Source organism: Scylla paramamosain, chromosome 29 (assembly GCF_035594125.1).
Source record: "Scylla paramamosain isolate STU-SP2022 chromosome 29, ASM3559412v1, whole genome shotgun sequence".
Classification (NCBI taxonomy): domain Eukaryota; kingdom Metazoa; phylum Arthropoda; class Malacostraca; order Decapoda; family Portunidae; genus Scylla; species Scylla paramamosain.
In genome coordinates this window covers 15,676,285-15,694,379 of record NC_087179.1, presented here as the reverse complement: position 1 = coordinate 15,694,379, position 18,095 = coordinate 15,676,285, and the positions used below count along the sequence as shown (strand labels likewise).

Genomic DNA, 18,095 nt, shown 5'->3' with positions numbered 1-18,095 from the left:
GTACACTTGTGAAGTATTTTTTTGAGTTCTTGGGAGTTGTGTGCAGAAAATAACCATATTTAACTTTAAAAAAATAAATAAATAAATAAGATAAAAAACACTTTCCATTGATATATACATCATTTTATATTAATATTCTTATTTTACTTAAATTATTTAATCAGCTGTAATCTTGGAGGAATATTTTAACCGCAAAAATTTTAGAATATTTTGTATAGGTACGGAACTTGTTAAAAGTGAAATATTTTCATTTTAAAAGTTTTCACTTGATAATTGGGATATGTTCCTTACTTAAATAAGAACCATTGTACGTATGCAAAATATTTGTTAGAGTTCTTAGGATTGGTGCAAAGATAATAACCGTATATTGGTTTTAAAAAATTAAGACATTAAAAGAAAACACATTTTTCGACTGACATATACTTTTTATATCAGTATTCTTCTCCTTTACATGAATTAATTATCTGCAATCTTAGAGGGAAATTTTTAATCACAAAAATGTTTGAATTTTTTGTACATGGTGTTTTCGTCATTAATTGTACAAGCAGCAGCAGCAGCAGCAGCAGCAGCAGCAGCAGCAGCAGCACTCGCCTTGCGGAAACTCTCCTTCACAACAAACAGTCTCTCAGAAACTTGCTTGAACCGATTGCCGCAACAGATTGTACCGCGTAAAGGTGTTGTAATCCTATTGACGCAGGTGTGTTGTGGGGAGAGGGTAAGTCTGCGTGACCGGGTGTGGCGAGGTGTGGCAGGAAGGACAGCTACACACACACACACACACACACACACACACACACACACACACACACACACACACACACAGAGTATCCTTGTTGCAGTTATGGTTCGCCAAACACGTGGCTTTTGTTTACAGTGGAGAGCAAGCACGTGTCGGGTGTGTTGTGGTGTTTACACTCACAGATTAGCGAGGCCTCGGGGGTGGAGGGTGGGGGGAGCGGGGTGCCAGGGAGGAAAGTTGAGAGTTATTAGGTGTGCTCATCACTCAAGTTGTTCTTACTCTTGTGTGTGTAAAGCGCCTCTCCTTGTACTTGTTTGTGGTGGTGATGGTGGTGGTGGTGGTGGTGGTGGTGGTGGTGGTGGTGGTGGTGGTGGTGGTGGTGGTGGTGATCTTCGTTGTCGTTGTTAGCTTGCTTTCTGTTTTCATTATTGTGAATTCTTCTTCTTCTTCTTCTTCTTCTTCTTCTTCTTCTTCTTCTTCTTCTTCTTCTTCTTCTTCTTCTTATTCTTCTTCTTCTTCTTCTTCTTCTTCTTCTTCTTCTTCTTCTTCTTCTTCTTCTTCTTCTTCTTCTTCTTCTTCTTCTTCTTCTTCTTCTTCTTCTTCTTCTTCTTCTTCTTCTTCTTCTTCTTCTTCTTCTTCTTCTTCTTCTTCTTCTTCTTCTTCTTCTTCTTCTTCTTCTTCTTCTTATTATTATTATTATTATTATTATTATTATTATTATTTCTATTTTCGTCCTTATTTTCTGTAGCCATCATTGTCATTATCACATTATTTTTATCACCACTAGTATCATCGTCGCCATTTCTTCTTCTTCTTCTTCTTATTATTCTTCTTCTTCTTCTTCTTCTTCTTCTTCTTCTTCTTCTTCTTTTTCTTCTCTCCGTCTTTCTCCCTGGTAGTAATAGTAACAGTTTTGGTGGTGGTGGTGGCGATGGTAATGGAAATAGTATAATAGTAGCATTGATAGTCCTGAGGCCACCCTCCGCGGGCCTAATAAGGTGGAGCGGCTTGAGAGAGGGAAGGAGGGAAGAAGAGGGACAGTGAGGGGAGAGGGTCAAGTGAGGGATACAAGGAGGCCTCTCTTGCCCTCATCCCTTCACTTTACCTGTCCTTTACCTCGCTCTCCTCCTCCTCCTCCTCCTCCTCCTCCTCCTCCTCCTCCTCCTCCTCCTCCTCCTCCTCCTCCTCCTCCTCCTCCTCCTCTTATGTCAAATATAAACTAAACTTATTTTTTTCCGTTTTTACATCCGGTTTTCCTATGCAATCAGGTCTAGGACGGTGCCTTCTAACGAGTGGATGCCCCTCCTACTCCCGCCGAACCGTGGCCAAGATTCAGACTCGTGCGCCAAAGAGCCTTTCGGTCCCCACTGCACTGTAAACGTAACTAAAGCAATTGGCAAGCTGGATCACTGCGCAACACGATGTACTGCACCAAGATATCTCGCTTTATACGTTTTTTTTTCTTTTCTTTTCTCATTTTTTTCTTCTTTATTTATTTTATTTATTTATTTATTTTTCTCCGGGCGTAAAGGCGAAAATTTCAGTAACATCCGAGAGACGTATCCAACAGTGAGCAGGTATCGGTAATTGACCCCACCCGCCCCTTCCCCCTCCTCCCTTCCCTCCTCCCCCTCCTCTCTCACCTGGCCCGGTTCACACCTGTACTTCCCTCATCAAGCAGTCTAGCACAGAGGTAAGAAAAAAAAAGTATTGCTGGTTGCTTTTCTTTACGTTTCTCCTCTTTTTCCTCCTTTCTCTTCTTGTCCTCGTTCTCCTTTTTTTTTCTTCTCCTTTTTGTTCTTTTTTTCTTGTTCTCCTCCTCTTCCTCCTCCTCCTCCTCTCCTTTTTCTCCTCCTCCTCCTCCTCCTCCTCCTCCTCCTCCTCCTCCTCCTCCTCCACTTCTCTTTCTTTATCTTCGTGCTTGCCTACTTATCCTTTCTCTTACCTCACTATATTCCCCTCTTCATCAGCGTATTAATTTTCCTCCTCCCCTCCCTCCTCTTCCTTTTTCCAGGTTTGTTTTTTCTTTGTATTCCTTCTCTTCATCATCCTCCTCTTCCCCCCTCTCTTACTCCACTTCTCTTTTCTCTTCTACTTATTAAATACGAAGAATAACTAGTGTGAAGGGGAATAAACTGGTGATTCTGATTAATTTGTTATATGTCTAGTTTTCCTTCCTCCTCCTCCTCCTCCTCCTCGTCCTTTCTTTCATAATATTTCCTCGCAGATCTATCAATGGGAGGAATGTGTGTGTGTGTATGTGTGTGTGTTTGTGGGTGGGTGGGGCGGAGGGGCGGAGGGGGGGACCGACACGCGCGTCACTGCTCTAATTACACAGGCGTCAGTGGTCGGCAGGTGATGGTAAACAAGCTGTACTGTTTGTCTTGACCACCGCCTGGCAACGCTTCACACACACACACACACACACACACACACACACACACACATACACACACGCACACGTACACAGTCTCTCTCTCAATGACGGGAAGTGGGAGAGAAGGGAGAGAAGCTTTTGATAATTTTTTTGCGGGCAACACTGAAATTATCTCTGTATTCAACATGGCACACAAAGAAAAAAAAAGAAAGAAAAATCAGGCTAGCCGAGGACACACCACCACCACCACCACCACCACCACCAAGAATTTGAAGATTAACGCTATCCTGCCCCTCCTCTTACGACCAAAGGACTCAGAAGCTCCCTTTGTGTAGGTCACGTGTCCTTCTGCTGTGTCCTAATTGTTGTTGTGGTGGTGGTGGTGGTGCAGTCTTCTTATTGTGTTGTCTTATGGTAGTGGTGGTGGTGGTGGTGGTGGTAATGGCGGTTATGTAATTATCTAAAGGACGTTTTGGTTGTTATTGTGTCATTGACCTTGTACAGGAGGAAGAAGAGGAGGAGGAGGAGGAGAGGGGGAGGAGGAGGGAGGAGGAACATTTTGTCGATTCTTCACTATAATCCTCCTCCTCCTCCTCCTCCTCCTCCTCCTCCTCCTCCTCCTCCTCCTCCTCCTCCTCCTCCTCCGCAGTAATGGAAGAAAAGTAAAAATTAATGGGTTCTCAGAAGAGGCCATATTAACACACACACACACACGCACACACACGCACGCACGCACGCACGCACACGCACGCACACATGCACACGCAACAATGAATAAACAAACGGGAAATAAAAGAAGGAATAGGAAGAAATGAAGAACTAAAAGAACATAATTTAAGAGGAAGAAGAAGTGGAGGAGAAGAAAGAAGAAGAAGAAGAGGAAGATTTTATGTCGGTTGCTCACTTAAGATTCAAACAAACAAACAAACAAACAACTTAAGGTGAAATAAACAAACTATTGCCCTAGATATAGCTCTCTCTCTCTCTCTCTCTCTCTCTCTCTCTCTCTCTCTCTCTCTCTCTCTCTCTCTCTCTCTCTCTCTCTCTCTCTCTCTCTCTCTCTCTCAGGTGTGCGTTCATTCACAGGTAACCCAGGCAGCGAATGATGACTTCACGACTAGCAGCAGCCAATCAGCGAGCAGGGCATGACGTCAGCAGCAGGAGAGCCAATGAGGAGGGAGCTTGGTGACGCCACAACTCTATGACGTCATTGGCTTGGGGAGGAGAGGGGGAGAGGGGATGGGGAGACAGTAGTGGCACGTATTTGTTGTCAGGGTCACCAAGAAGACGAGGAGGAGGAAGTAGTAGTAGTAGTAGTAGTGTTAGAAAGAAGAGAACAAATAGTGAAAGGATCTTCTTCTTCTTCTTCTTCTTCTTCTTCTTCTTCTTCTTCTTCTTCTTCTTCTTCTTCTTCTTCTTCTTCTTCTTCTTCTTCTTCTTCTTCTTCTTCTTCTTCTTCTTCTTCTTCTTCTTCTTCTTCTTCTTCTTTTGCGGCTTCGTAATATTAAATCAATCTTCTTCCCTTCTTTTTTTTTTTCTGTTTTTCGTTTCTTCATTATTTGTCCTTCATTCTTCTTCCTTCATTTCCTTCCTCATTTTTTCCCATCTTTATTTTCTCTCTTTCTTCTTAATTCTTTCGCCTGTTCTTCCGTCTCTTTCTTCCTGTTTCGTCACTTTGTTTTTCTTTCCTTTTTCCTCCCACTTCTCTTCCTCCTTCCTTCAGTTTTCTTCTTCCTCCTCTTCCTAATTCTCTTCCTATATTTATCTTTTCAGCTTTTCCATTCTCTCTCTCTCTCTCTCTCTCTCTCTCTCTCTCTCTCTCTCTCTCTCTCTCTCTCTCTCTCTCTCTCTCTCTCTCTCTCTCTCTCTCTCTCTCTCTCTCTCTCCGTTGCCAAAATATCAAAGAAAACGTTAAGTAACAGGTAACAATTATATTTTCGCATTTCCGTGCATCTCAAATAGATAAATAAGTAAATAAATAAAATAATGATCACACAACTAAAGTAAAATAATTCTTGTAAGGTAATATAGGCAAATAATATGTATTTTGTATGTACGACACTTTATTAATGGATGTACGAGAGCGCCTCTGAAATTGAATTGTAATTTTAGTCGATTTATTCATCTTTATTTATTTATTTACTAGTTTTCATTTATATATATATTTTTTTGTCAAGTAGTTTTTATTTCATTTTATTGGTGTATTTATTTATTTATTTATTTATTTATTTTTATATTTAACTCAAGCATATTATAAGTTAATGAGTGTTTGATATCGCTGTTGTGATTTGTAAGCGGCGTGTCATATTGCCTGTGTGTGTGTGTGTGTGTGTGTGTGTTATCACTAAAGCGTTGCACAATAGTGGTTGCTGTGATTGATGGTGATGGTGGTGGTGGTGGTGATAACTTTCATATTACTTTTTTTCTTTTTTTCTTTTTTATTGCGGTATATTTTTCTATCTTCTACTATTACCACCACGACCACCACTGCCAGCATCACTATTGCAGTATTACCATTTATCCGTCTATAGATCTATTAGTGTATCTATGTCAATCTATCTGTCTGCCTGTCTATCTATCTATCTATCTAAGTCTATCTATCTATCTAAGTCTATATTTATTATCTGTCTGCTTGTCTGTATGTATCAGTCTACCCATAACAAAGAGAGGTCCACTTAATTAAAAGTAAACAGCTGAGACAATATACACATTCATAAATCCTATTGTAATCATAAAAAAAAAAAAAACACCTCTACATCTGTGTATGTGTTAGTATGTTTGTGTAAACAGGTGCGAGGCAGGGAGGGCCACGTTTTTTTGTCCATTTATACGTGGCGTTACAGGTGTGTTGGAGGCTCCCGCACAGTCGTCTATTCTCGCTTCTCCAGGGACGGTGGTAAGTGTAAAGCTTGTTCTCTTATGTGTAGTAGTAGTAGTAGTAGTAGTAGTAGTATCATTATTTATTTATTTTTCTTTCGTCTTGTTTATTTTCTTTCATCATTTTTTTTTTACATATTTTTCTACATCCTTATAACTTTTCCACTACTCCTTCTATTACTTCTTGTCTATCTACACAATTTTCTTTCCCCTTCATGATAATTAACTTCGCTTTTTCCATATCATTTATCCACTGTTTAATCCACTGTCCTGCAACTTCCCTCGTATTCTGTCTTTTATCAACCACCTATGTTGTGTTACCTTCTTTTCTCTCTTCCATTTGTGTGAGCTTTGTAATCTCTCTCTCACCACCATCACCACCACCCTTCGTCATCATTATCACATTCTCCTTTCCATCACTATTCCTATAATCGTAACTTTTCCATCATTACTACCTTTCTTCTTTGTTTGTTGTTGTTGTTGTTGTTGTTGTTGTTGTGACTGTTCTTGTTTTCCTTCTCCTTCATCACTACCATCATCATACTCCTGACTTTTCTCTCACTATCATAACTAGCTTATCACCATTTTCCTCCCTCTCCACCACCACCACCGCCACTATCACCATCACGCCCCCTTCATGCGGTGGCTGTGATATGGATGTTCAACTCTTATCAAGATTAGTGAAGGGGGGAGTGTCTTATCAGTGGCATCAAGGGGGTCATCTCTGTCTGTCTGTATGTATGTCACTCGTGCCATCTCTCACTAACCAACTCCCTCTCTCTCTCTCTCTAGCTCTCTCCTGTGCTGACGGTAATTGGTGTACTGACTGTTGGTGTTGAGTGTTAGGTGTGGTACTGGTGTTGGTAGTACTGGGTTTGGTGGTGTTTACTAGTGTACAAGCTGGTGGTGTTGAGTGTTGAGGTTTGGTGTGGGCGGTACTGGTGTTCGTGGTGTTTGTGGTAAGTGTTGAAGGTTGTTTTTTTTATGTTACTGGTGTTGATTTTGATGGTACTGATAGGTCTGTCTGTCTGTCTCCACCACCACCACCACCATCATCCAAATCATCATTCTCTTTTTTTTTTCCCGACTCATAACTCGCTCATCACCATCATTCTTTTACGCTATCAAAACTTATAAAAAAAAAAAAAATGCAAGAATTCAGTAGGCCTACGTGTGGCAGTCCCTGTATGAAGTATCTCTACACATAAATTTGTCTAATCATTGAAAGCTCTCTGTTGACTCTTCACTAATATCCTGATAACTTAGTCTACTCCAGTTATAAATACATCTTATCTTATTTTAAAATATCTTTACTGATTGCACTAATTATCTCCATACCTTTTCCTCCTCCACTTCTTATTTCTGAAGCACTCGGTAATAAGCGTATTTATTGAGTTCTATACCCATAAATATATCTTCTCAAAACTCCTTATTGATTAGACTAAGAACCTCCTCCTCCTCCTCCTCCTCATCATCATCATCATCATCATCATCATCATCATCATCATCATCCACATTCGCACAAGCACACACGTCAATCACCAAACTACACCCTAACGAGCACTGTTACCAACGCTACGGTTACCACAACAAACGCCACCACCTTTACTACCACCTCCATCCTTCAACAGGTGCCGAGTCCCTAGTTCTGAGGCAGCAGCAATATGTCCCGTCTCATCCTGGTGACTGGCGGCGCTGGTTACGTCGGCTCCCACACCACGATCGAGCTCCTGGCGGCGGGGTATGAGGTGGTGGTGGTGGACAGCTGCGTGAACTGCGTGGCCGGGGAGGAGGGGAAGCTGCCACCGTCCCTTGTCAGAGTGCAGGAGCTGGCTAAGAAGAGTCTAGTTGGGTTTTATCGTGTTTCACTCACGGATGCTCTCGCCCTCGCTGGAGTGTTTGAGAAGGTAGGTGTGTTTGTTGTTGCTGTTGTTGTTGTTGTTTTGTTGTTGGGGTGTGTGGTGTGGTGGGTTAGGTAGTGTTAGAGGAGCAAGAGGAGGTGGAGGAGGAGGTAAGGTTGTTTAGTTGTAGTTAGATAAATAGGGAGATAGGTAAGGTTCTCAGATAAATAGGAAGATAGGTAAGGTTCTCTCTCCTCTCTCTCTCAGGTAAGGTTCTCTCTCCTCTCTCTTAGGTAAGGTTCTCAGATAAATAGGAAGATAGGTAAGGTTCTCTCTCCTCTCTCTCTCAGGTAAGGTTCTCAGATAAATAGGAAGATAGGTAAGGTTCTCTCTCCTCTCTCTCTCTCTCTCTCTCTCTCTCTTCACACATCCTTTGCTGTTCTCGTTGCTTCGTCTTTTTTTTTCTCTCGTTTCATCATCTCTCTCCTCTTCCGCTCTCCCTCTCTTATCCCCACCATTACACCAATTACCATCCCCACTCATCACTCTCCCTCCTCTCCTCTCTACCCACACCTTGTAAAGAAACACTTGTAGCAGAATAACAGCGATGGTGTGGGGGGGGAGACTCACTTTCCTTCCCCCACCTCCACCACATATGTTTCGAAGCTTCACGTCACGGGGTTCGATACCTTAATTGTGTGGCTTTGGTGATAGATATACGTGCCGTTTAATTTTGTATGATAAATTTAGTGTAGGTTACAGTTTCTCTAAGGTAACATTGATTTATCATTACTGAGAGAGAGAGAGAGAGAGAGAGGGGTGTAGGATAATTTTCATCATTCTATTTTATTTCTTTCCGCATCTAATTTATCCACCATTGTACGCAAGATATGTTCCTTCACCCTCTTATTCCTATATTTTCTCTTCGCCAATGTGTTGTTCTCTTCTATCCCCGCTGCGCACCGCCTTTGTTCCTCCGGTCACTGTTCACGGCACCCCACAGCACCGGGTGGACGCCGTGGTTCACTTCGCCGCACTCAAGGCCGTCGGGGAGTCTGTGGAGAAGCCCCTCGAGTACTACCAGAGCAACGTGTCGGGAACCCTCACTCTACTGCAGGTGCGTCGCTTCCTCTCCGTGTTAAGTCTTCCCATCCTCTTCCCCTTTCTCGGTGCCTTGTGGCCTCTTTCCTACCCCCTCTTCATGCTATATTGAAATTCCCTTATCCTCCTTAACTGATATGCCCTCTACTTCGAATTCCTCTTCCTCCTCTTCCCTTTTTTTTCCCTTTAGAATTATATACCAGTTGTGTGTCCCTAAGGTCTGATCATCTCTCTACCCTATCCCTTCTGTACCCTGACTAATTGAAGAGCGTGTATCACCGGCCCTTAAATTCATTTCTTGCATGATTTTACACCTGCCATTTACCCTAAATAAATCAGAACCTGTATAAACTGCCGTAACTAAACCACTGGGCACAAACCTCACCTGAAGAACGTATGTATATAGCTGACCCTCGCTCTAATTCTTGCAGATTTCCATACCTGCTACTTTTACCCCAAATAAATCATAACTTGTATAAACTACCTTAGCTAAATCACTGGACAAGCCTCAGAAAACACAGGTAAACAGATAGACATACACACCAGCGTCCAGATTCGTGTTTACCTCCGTCAGGTGATGCGGGAAGCAGGTGTGCATCGGCTGGTGTATTCCTCCTCGGCTACTGTGTACGGGGCCCCCCAGTACCTGCCGGCAGACGAGCAGCATCCCACCGGCGCCGGCCTCACCAACCCCTACGGGAAGACCAAGTATTTCTGCGAGCAGGTGATGCAGGACTTGGCGGCGTCAGACAAGGTGGGTAGCGAGAGACTGAGGAAATACGGAGAAACTAGGCAGGCAAACAGACACGAGACATACAGACGTAGGGAGAAATATACAGAGGAACATTGGCGAACAGACATAGACAGAAATATATGCAGAGAAACATGGCAAACACAGACGCAAGACATATGCACAGAGAAACAGGCAAACTCAGGCAACAAACATAGACATAAACAAATATACACAGAAACAGGCGAACAGACACGAGGCAGATACAGACATAGAGAAGCATAGCCAGACTCAAACACGAGACAGACACACACACACACATAGAAATACTCAAGGCAGATTGACAGTGGGGGAGAAAGCGGATCATGTGAAGAAAAGTGGTGAGAGAGAAAGACGAGTGTATGAAAAAGTAAGTGGCGGGAGACCGAAACACAGACATTGCACAGATACACACGGAAAAAAAAGAAAAGGACTAGACAGAAAAGAGGTAGATAGAGAGAGAACCGATGAGAAAAGTAAGATTTTTACAAGATTACTAACGATTGGAAACAGCTACTTCCTTTTAGAACCTTTGATATCACATAACAGCTATATTAGGAAAAAAAATAATAATTAGGTACTACAGGTAAATGTAATGTACGTACACACCTACTGTTGTTTGCAGGGATGTATAAATAAATGTTTGTTAATGTGTTACTGCGCTGTGTTTAATGTTATGGAGGTGCTGAGGGGGAGTGTGGTGGGTGTGGTGAGAGGGAAAGGTGTGGATTTAAGAGACTTCAGTGGGAGGAAGGTGTGAAAAGGAAGGTGTATTGGGGAGAGAGAGAGAGAGAGTGTGTGTGTGTGTGTACGTACATGTGTCGCGGTGTTGCAGGAGTGGCGGCTGGTTTCCCTTCGGTACTTCAATCCGGTGGGCGCGCATCCGTCGGGCCGCATCGGGGAGGACCCTCTTGGCCCCCCCAACAACCTCATGCCCTTCGTGGCCCAGGTGGCGGTCGGGAAGCGGGAGGAGCTCAGTGTGTTCGGTAACGACTACGACACGCCAGACGGGACAGGTGCGTACTGGGGCTGCAGGAGGAGACACGCCTGTGAGATATTTGACATGTGAACACGAAGAGATAGAAGTAGACCAGTGCACACCTCTTGATTACTTGGCAGGCGTGCGTGATTATGTGCACGTGGTGGACTTGGCGGAGGGTCACGTAATGGCGCTCGACAAGGCCTTCAGCAAGTCGTTCAGGGGCTACGCGTCGTACAATCTGGGCACGGGCCGCGGCGTGTCTGTGCTGGAGATGATTGAGGCGTTCTGCAGGTGAGGTGCCCCGGGCTGTCCCACCTGGACTGTCACCTGGTGGGAACTCAAGAGCTACTACACCTGTTTGTTTGTTTTGGTTAAGTTTATCCTTGTTGAGTTACACTGTTTATCACTTAATTTTATCCTGTTGAGCAAGTGAGGATACGGATGCGATACATGACACAGTTCCCTTCCTCCTCTTTCTCAGTATCCAGAGTACACTCATCTATTAATTCATTCATCATGACTAACAACTTGACTCTTTCTCCTAATTTGTACCACCATAAAGTGTTCAGAAACCACCTCCTTTTCTTTCCTTCCGCATACTCACCTCGCTGCTCTTCACCGCTGCTACAACAAAAATGGTACTGCAGGGCGAGTGGGAAGCCTGTGCCGTACCGCGTGGTGGGGCGTCGTGCAGGGGACGTGGCCAGCGTGGTGGCATCCTGCAGCCTGGCGGAGGAGCAGCTGGGGTGGCGGGCGAGGCGGGACCTGCAAGAGATGTGTGAGTATTGATTGATTAGATCTGTGTGTGTGTGTGTGTGTGTGTGTGTGTTGTGTTTCTGTTGATTATTATACTACAACAGCAAACACGCACTTGTCACATGTCCTCCTTTGGTCATATTCTCCTACGACTATATTTTGTTGTATCCTCTTACTCCTACACACACACACACACACACACACACACACACACACACACACACACACACACACACACACACACACACACACACACACACACACACACACACACTTTTTTTCTCCTGCACTACGCCAGAATACCATAAATCAGTCTTCCCCTGTCTTCCTTCCCACGCCAGCACAAAAACCAGTGCGTGGAATCTTTATAAGCAACCACATGAAAGACAGGGATGAGAAAGAATATATTTTGCTGTAGAGCGAGAGAGAAAAAGTGGTTAGTTGTTAAGAAAAGAGGTATCATAGCAGTAAAGGGTTAACCTACTAAATAAATCACTAACTAATTAACCTTTCTCGCCCCTACAGGTGAGGACGCATGGCGGTGGCAGAAGCTACACCCAAATGGTTTCAGGTCCTGCCAGTGACACTTTCCTACACACCCCGTCAAGTCTCCAGAGAAGCACACAGCACCTCTACCGTTAACGCTTCCCCCAACGCTCCCCTCTCCTATCTGCCCTCCCATACCGCTCGTCTTCCTGTTACTTCTGTTACTTGTTCTGCTAATATTGTTGATCTTTGTTAAGTTTTTTGTCTACGTCTTTTCTTAGTCTCCTCTCTCTCTCTCTCGCTCCCTGCTGCAAAATAATTAAATACTGAAAAAAAAAAAAAAAAAAAAAGGCAGCTTCTCATGTTTGTTATTGAGACGCGGTGCTGGCTGTGCATACTTACACTCAAATAAAAACATGCATACTGGTATTTAGACACACAAAGGATCCATGCAAGAAACAAAGGATCCATGCAAGACAAGTGACGAATCCTGTAGTGTGTACAATGAATTGATTAAAAGATGTATATAATGTGTATGTATTACCTGCAAACTGGCTGTGTGAATTATAAAATGAAGAGTGTAATTAAAAGATGTACATATTCTAACCGTGAATTGTACGAAGATGATAAACAAAGATGTCTATAGATGTAAACTATTGTTGTTTGCTTTTTTTATCCTGCTGGTGTTTAGGGAAGCACTGTGATGAGATTCCCGAGTAAGGAACGAGATTCTGACGGCTGCGCTTCAGTATTTCTTTTTAGCTTAAAAGAAAAAAAATTGTAAACTTTGTGAGGTGTACCGACAAGGTATACTTTAGGCAAACCGCCCTGACTGCTGATGAAGTAAATAAATAAATAAAGGCATAATTTCAAGAGACCACTGACAGCATAAACAGTTCCGTAACATCGCGGTGTTAGTCGCATGAATTAATTGATATACTATCATTAATATACTACCATGATCATTAAAAGCGTAGTTTCCCTCATGACAATAGTGGGCAGCTCTCTTTCTTGATGGGCAAAACAGCTTCCACAGCGCCAAGGCCAGACAGGGAGGGAACCATACAAGACTTGGGCTGCTGCAGTGGATGGAGAAAGAACTGGTAGTGAAGGGAGAGACAGGGAATCATAAGAGTAGTTGTTGAGCTAAGAGGACAACGTGGAGAGAGAAACTAGTAACGAGGCTAAACAGTTAATCATAAGAGGTTTTTGCGCTGAGAGAACTGACAGTATAAGGAGTGATCGAATAGCTGAATCCTTTAAATACCTGCAGTTCAGTAAAGCTGCATAGTAAAATGAAGAAATATTATCATTAATTATCACTGCAAGCCTCGCTTCCCTACGAGTATGATATGGGTAGCGTTTTCTCATTGTGGAAAAAGGAACTTAGTAGCAACGAGGCTAGACAGGGAAACATAAGACCTGTGGTTGTGCTGAGCTGGATGGAGAAGGGCGGGAGACAAGAAATCATAAGAGCAGTGGTTGCGCTGAAAATTGCGTGACGAGAGAACTATTGGCGAGACTAAAGAGGGAAGCACTGGGATGGTTGTGCAGGACTGGATGGAGAATCCATGCTGAGAGATTCGAGATAAATTCGAGACAGCGCGTCTTTAAATGGGGATTAGGAGCTGAATAACTGATAGAAGGTTTCGGCGAAGCTAGTTTCACTGGAATGAACAAAGAAACGATGTTGCAAGGTTAGACAGAGAATCATAAGAATTGTGGCTGCACTGCGAGCTATGAATAGAGAAGGGCTATACAAGATTGCGTTGTTTGAGTTAATCTTTGCACATAAATGCGTCGAACTAACTAATGCATTACATTATACTTCAGATCAGAATGCAAATCAAAACATGAAAATGTACATTTGTTTAAACAAGGACTCATAAGTGGTGGTTGTGTTGCAGGGACTGGGCGGAGAAGAGCCCTGATGGGGAGGCTAAGCGAAGAAAGGATTCGGATGGATAAGCGATGTAGAAGTGAGGAAAGACAGGGAACCATTAAGCTGACGTGGAGTGGACAGTTTAAACCATTAAGGAGACTGTTGATCATAATCACTCTCTCCTTGATCACTATTCAACAATTAAAGTTTTGTTCATATGAATGAATCACTTCGTTGGGCTTGATTCAATACAGAGTTTAGAAAGCAAACTAACTGTTGGTAAAACTTTATAATTGCTCATGAGTTTACTGGAGAAACAAGGAGTAGTTAACTATTTAACAACACTATTAATAAATACAGCTCTCCTTCACCTCTTCTCCCTGCCTGGCCGTGAATAACCACTATAGTTCTTCGAACGTTGTTTAATTTTATTCATTTCCTCATTTTATTCATTTCCTCAGAAACAAACTTGTTAGATACTAAATTAGTATCTAACAACACCCACGACACTTGTTATTCACACCAACAACCAGCTCGTCACATCCGTCAGTCCACACTCATTAAAACGTTTGTAATTTGTAGGGCAGTCGCCTCTAAGATCTACATATCCACCATAATGCCCTTCTAGTCCAACCTTCAGCTTGTTTGCCAATAACAATAATAAGGTGTGCCTAAGGAAAGCATTTATGTGGCGCAGAGTTTGATCTTGAAGCTCGACTTGAACTATCCCATAACTATGATCAAAATCGAAGTGGCAATTCATGAATAGGTATGAACAAGCGTGACTAATCTTGCTTTTTTACACTACGTTTCCGCATCCGTTTCGAGCCGAGTCATCCACGCGCGTGGAAACCTTTGTTCCAACTGACTACCGGCCTAACAAACGAACCTAAGTGAGTCTAGCGTGACGTAGCATATTGCCGTAGAGAAAGTTTTCCTCGCTCGCTGGACAGATGGTTCGGGACGTCGTTTTTCAAAGCTTCGAATCCAGCTTGTATTTACTTTTTCTGAGCGTCTGTCTGCCTCCTCACCTTGTTCCCGGTCTTATGTCGAGCCATTACAAACGTCATCTCGTCCACATTCCTAATGCATTCCTGCGTTCCTCTGTCCCAACCACCTATCCGTCTGACACTCTCCCCAGCCACCTGACCTGACCGCCATCTCTCCTCAGTAGATCACCCTCTCCGTGGCAACCATGAGGCGACATCCATAACAAGGCGGCTCTCAAGGAACAGCGCAAAACAAACACTCTTGGAACCTTGACCTTACAGCCTGCCGTGAAACCCAAGTCTTGACGCTCCCTGCGATAGTTGGCGGGTGTGCTGGGCGCGGCCGGCAAGTGCTTTGAGGGTTGGTTAATTTCCCGAGGCCTCACATGTCCTAATATGAAATTACACTCATTATTCCTCCTTGCTTCACTATCTCGAGAGCCGCTTCAAGGGTTTAGTTTTGAAGTGCTCCTGCTTCATAACTCTGCACACACGCGCACGCACACACACACACGAAGAAAATAAGAAATGAAGGAAGAGGAGGAGAAGGGGGAGAAAATAGAGATTCCCCTCCTCTTTAAACTAACTACAGACACACACACACCGGATAAACAGGTGTTTGAGAAGGCCATGTCAGCCTCCAAGCACGTCACAGTACGCCATTATCGTCATCCATGACTAATGACGTAAAGACAGTCATGGGACTTTCTTCCGAACTGTTATCTTATCTTCATTTTCCTTGGGGTTTTAAAGGACACACACACACACACACACACACACACACACACACACACACACTACTACTACTACCACTACTACTACTACTACTACTACTAATAATAATAATAATAATAATAATAATAATAATAATAATTGTAATAATAATAATAATAATAATAATAATAATAATAATAATAATAATAATAATAATACCGAAGCATACAAAATCGTGAATATACATAATATCGAGAAAAAAAAAAAAACGCACACACACACACACACACACACACACACACACACACAGAGAGAGAGAAAGAGAGAGAGAGAGAGAGAGAGATTAATAATGGACACATGAGTAACACAAAGGCTGTCAATGAGTATGTATGAACAAGTGAGCCAACCAAACGCTTCCTAACTGACCCACGGCCAGCTAACACCCAGACGCAGACTCGGAGGTAATAACCCAGTACATGACCCGCAACAAGCATAGTCATTGTCTCCCTGCTTGCTGACTCCTCGCTGCCTCATCGTAACCTCCCTACTTGCTCGAACCTCGCAGCCTAAGTCCATATTAAACGTCTGGGTGTCTTACAGGCTGTAGTGGAAGTTATAATAGTTTTCAAGGATGCTTTCATGATTCTAGTGACATAAACAAAAATTCTACACCGTCAGTGGAGAAGATATCCTAGAAACGCTGACGGTAAATTTGCAGTTTCATCCAATACTCCCATTCTCTTTATCTTTTTCACTGTAGCCAACAAGCATAGGGGCCTGGTGGGAATGAGGGTTTTTTGGGTGGAGAAAGCCAAAATGAGACTTTTTTCACCTGTTAAAAAGTCTAAGGGTGAGAAACATCATATTTCGCAAACGGGACATTTCTAGGCTATCCTAAATCAACATCAACGTAACTAAATGTTTAACATGAACGTAATCATAAATGAACGTAATCAACCTAACCTAACCCAACCGTTACGTTCGAAGCCCCCCGATGGACCTCACTAACCTAACAAACCTAACAACCTAACATTACCTAACGTAACCAAACCTCACATTACCTAACCTAACCTCCTAACCCCTCTTCCCCCCCCGCCCAGTAAGGTAAACTAACGTAACATAACATTTTGTAACTTCCTATATTGTCAGTCATTATTACATACTAACAGTAATTACTTAAAGAAAAATACCGTAAGAAGAAATTGAGGGAACTGGCGATAAAGTGTTAGTTCGTATACTCACAGCCAACACGCGTCTCTTCCACAGCCATAGTCTAACTGACGCAGCACAGTTCCAGGTTTTCCTTCCTCCTTTAAATACACGTGCCTATATGTGATTTCCCGACAAATTTCCGTGTGACCTGATTCGCAGCAGGTAACCCCACCTCATCATAAGTCTTAACACGTGATTCAATGTCACGTCGCCATCGAGCATGCGCACCATTGATATCAAACATGAACACACTCAGTATCACACACTCCATAGACGACTGGAGGTGGATCTAAGCTAGAATTGACTTAAACCATCGAAATTCTCATCTGAAGTTATCATTAATTTCCCACAGGGTAAAATGGGGTTAGAAACGAGATGTAGAGCCTGCGAAGAGCTATAGTTACGTACAGTGTATTGGCTGAAACTGCAATAATACCAACCTGACTAATCATCTTAGTAGCCTTTGATGCGAGAACACTGTCTAAAAGAATGTTGCTCCTCGTCATGTTTCCTTGTTTCTTCACATCGTCACAGCGTAGTCATTATCCCCTTGATAATTAACATAGTAATGATCAGCGGAAAAGAAGAAAAAAATGCTAAAAATAGGTAAAATAAAGGCTGTAGGAGAGGAAAAAGAAGAGAAGAATGACTCTCCCCGCTGAGTCAAGTTTGCTCACTGCCTGACAGTACTCACTGTCCAAACAACACTTCTGGACACGCGTCAAGGAACACTTTCAGTTCCCAGGCAGGAAGGACGCTAAACGTTCTAGTGAAAATAAAACGGTGCTAGTGTAAATGTCAAAAGCTACGGTGTAAGTTCTTCTTCTTGAATATTGTCATCCGAAGGATCGAATGACGTGGGCATATCTGCCTTCAGGCTCGCCCACAAGTGATGCTACCTTAGGCATTTCGAGATTGGTGCCAGTTGTGGAAAGGACATCCTCTCAGATATCTGGGGGTCTAACTTACCAGTATGTAGCTGTGCGTTAGATACACCCTGTGTCTATTTAAGGCTGCTTTTCGGTATTTAAGAAAAAATACAACTGAATGTTGCGCTATGCAAACAGGAGAGTTAGAAATGTACAACTACCGAAATTTGGAGTAGTGAGTTAGTTTGATAAATAGAATAAATAAATAAATAAATAAATAAATAGATAAATAAAAAAAATATGAATAAACCATACAACATGTGATAATTTACAGTTTTAAATAACTAATGTGATTATTTCCTATTTATTTTTGCCAGTTTGGTACGCATAACTCAATCATTTGCCTACTCGATATCGTGAAACACAACCTGTGTAAGACACTTGATTTAAAACTGAAGGAATCTAGGAATAAGCAAAGATCCTCATATATAATGGCTCAAA

The 18,095-nt window shown here is 42.7% G+C and overlaps 1 protein-coding gene and 2 long non-coding RNA genes across 6 annotated transcripts in view; 2 read left to right on the top strand and 1 right to left on the bottom strand.

Moving 5' to 3' along the window:
- The window catches only part of LOC135115419 (uncharacterized), a 23,735-nt gene extending 21,244 nt beyond the window's left edge, over positions 1-2,491 (top strand). For both annotated transcript variants that reach the window (XR_010275988.1, XR_010275989.1), the window contains exon 3: positions 2,008-2,491. This is a non-coding gene — a long non-coding RNA (uncharacterized LOC135115419). The remainder of the gene's footprint in view (positions 1-2,007) is intronic.
- Positions 2,492-5,576: 3,085 nt separating this feature from the next.
- Positions 5,577-12,582, top strand: LOC135115414 (UDP-glucose 4-epimerase-like). 3 transcript variants are annotated; one of them, XM_064032190.1, is made up of 8 exons: positions 5,577-6,012; positions 7,625-7,900; positions 8,838-8,951; positions 9,510-9,689; positions 10,540-10,720; positions 10,824-10,977; positions 11,334-11,464; positions 11,968-12,582. In XM_064032190.1, the coding sequence occupies exons 2-8, from the start codon at positions 7,658-7,660 to the stop codon at positions 12,024-12,026; spliced, it is 1,062 nt and encodes a 353-aa protein (XP_063888260.1). In that variant the 5' UTR covers positions 5,577-6,012; positions 7,625-7,657; the 3' UTR covers positions 12,027-12,582. The 3 variants fall into 3 exon arrangements, with proteins under 3 accessions (XP_063888260.1, XP_063888258.1, XP_063888259.1); XM_064032188.1 differs by lacking the exon at positions 5,577-6,012 and adding an exon at positions 6,677-6,803; XM_064032189.1 differs by lacking the exon at positions 5,577-6,012 and adding an exon at positions 6,814-6,952.
- Positions 8,675-15,174, bottom strand: LOC135115418 (uncharacterized). Its single transcript, XR_010275987.1, has 6 exons — positions 15,075-15,174; positions 11,291-11,451; positions 10,817-11,013; positions 10,521-10,733; positions 9,501-9,628; positions 8,675-8,889 (listed from the first exon to the last, which is right to left on the bottom strand). It is a non-coding gene; the product is annotated as an uncharacterized LOC135115418 (long non-coding RNA).
- Positions 15,175-18,095: the final 2,921 nt, after the last annotated feature.

What these genes read in the sequence shown, in the direction of transcription:
- LOC135115414 (XM_064032190.1), top strand. Translation starts at nt 7,658, where the DNA reads ATGTCCCGTCTCATCCTGGTGACTGGCGGCGCTGGTTACGTCGGCTCC. An exon ending in ATGATTGAGGCGTTCTGCAG is followed by an intron (nt 10,978 to 11,333) that starts GTGAGGTGCCCC and finishes ATGGTACTGCAG; the next exon opens with GGCGAGTGGGAAGCCTGTGC. An exon ending in GCGGGACCTGCAAGAGATGT is followed by an intron (nt 11,465 to 11,967) that starts GTGAGTATTGAT and finishes TCGCCCCTACAG; the next exon opens with GTGAGGACGCATGGCGGTGG.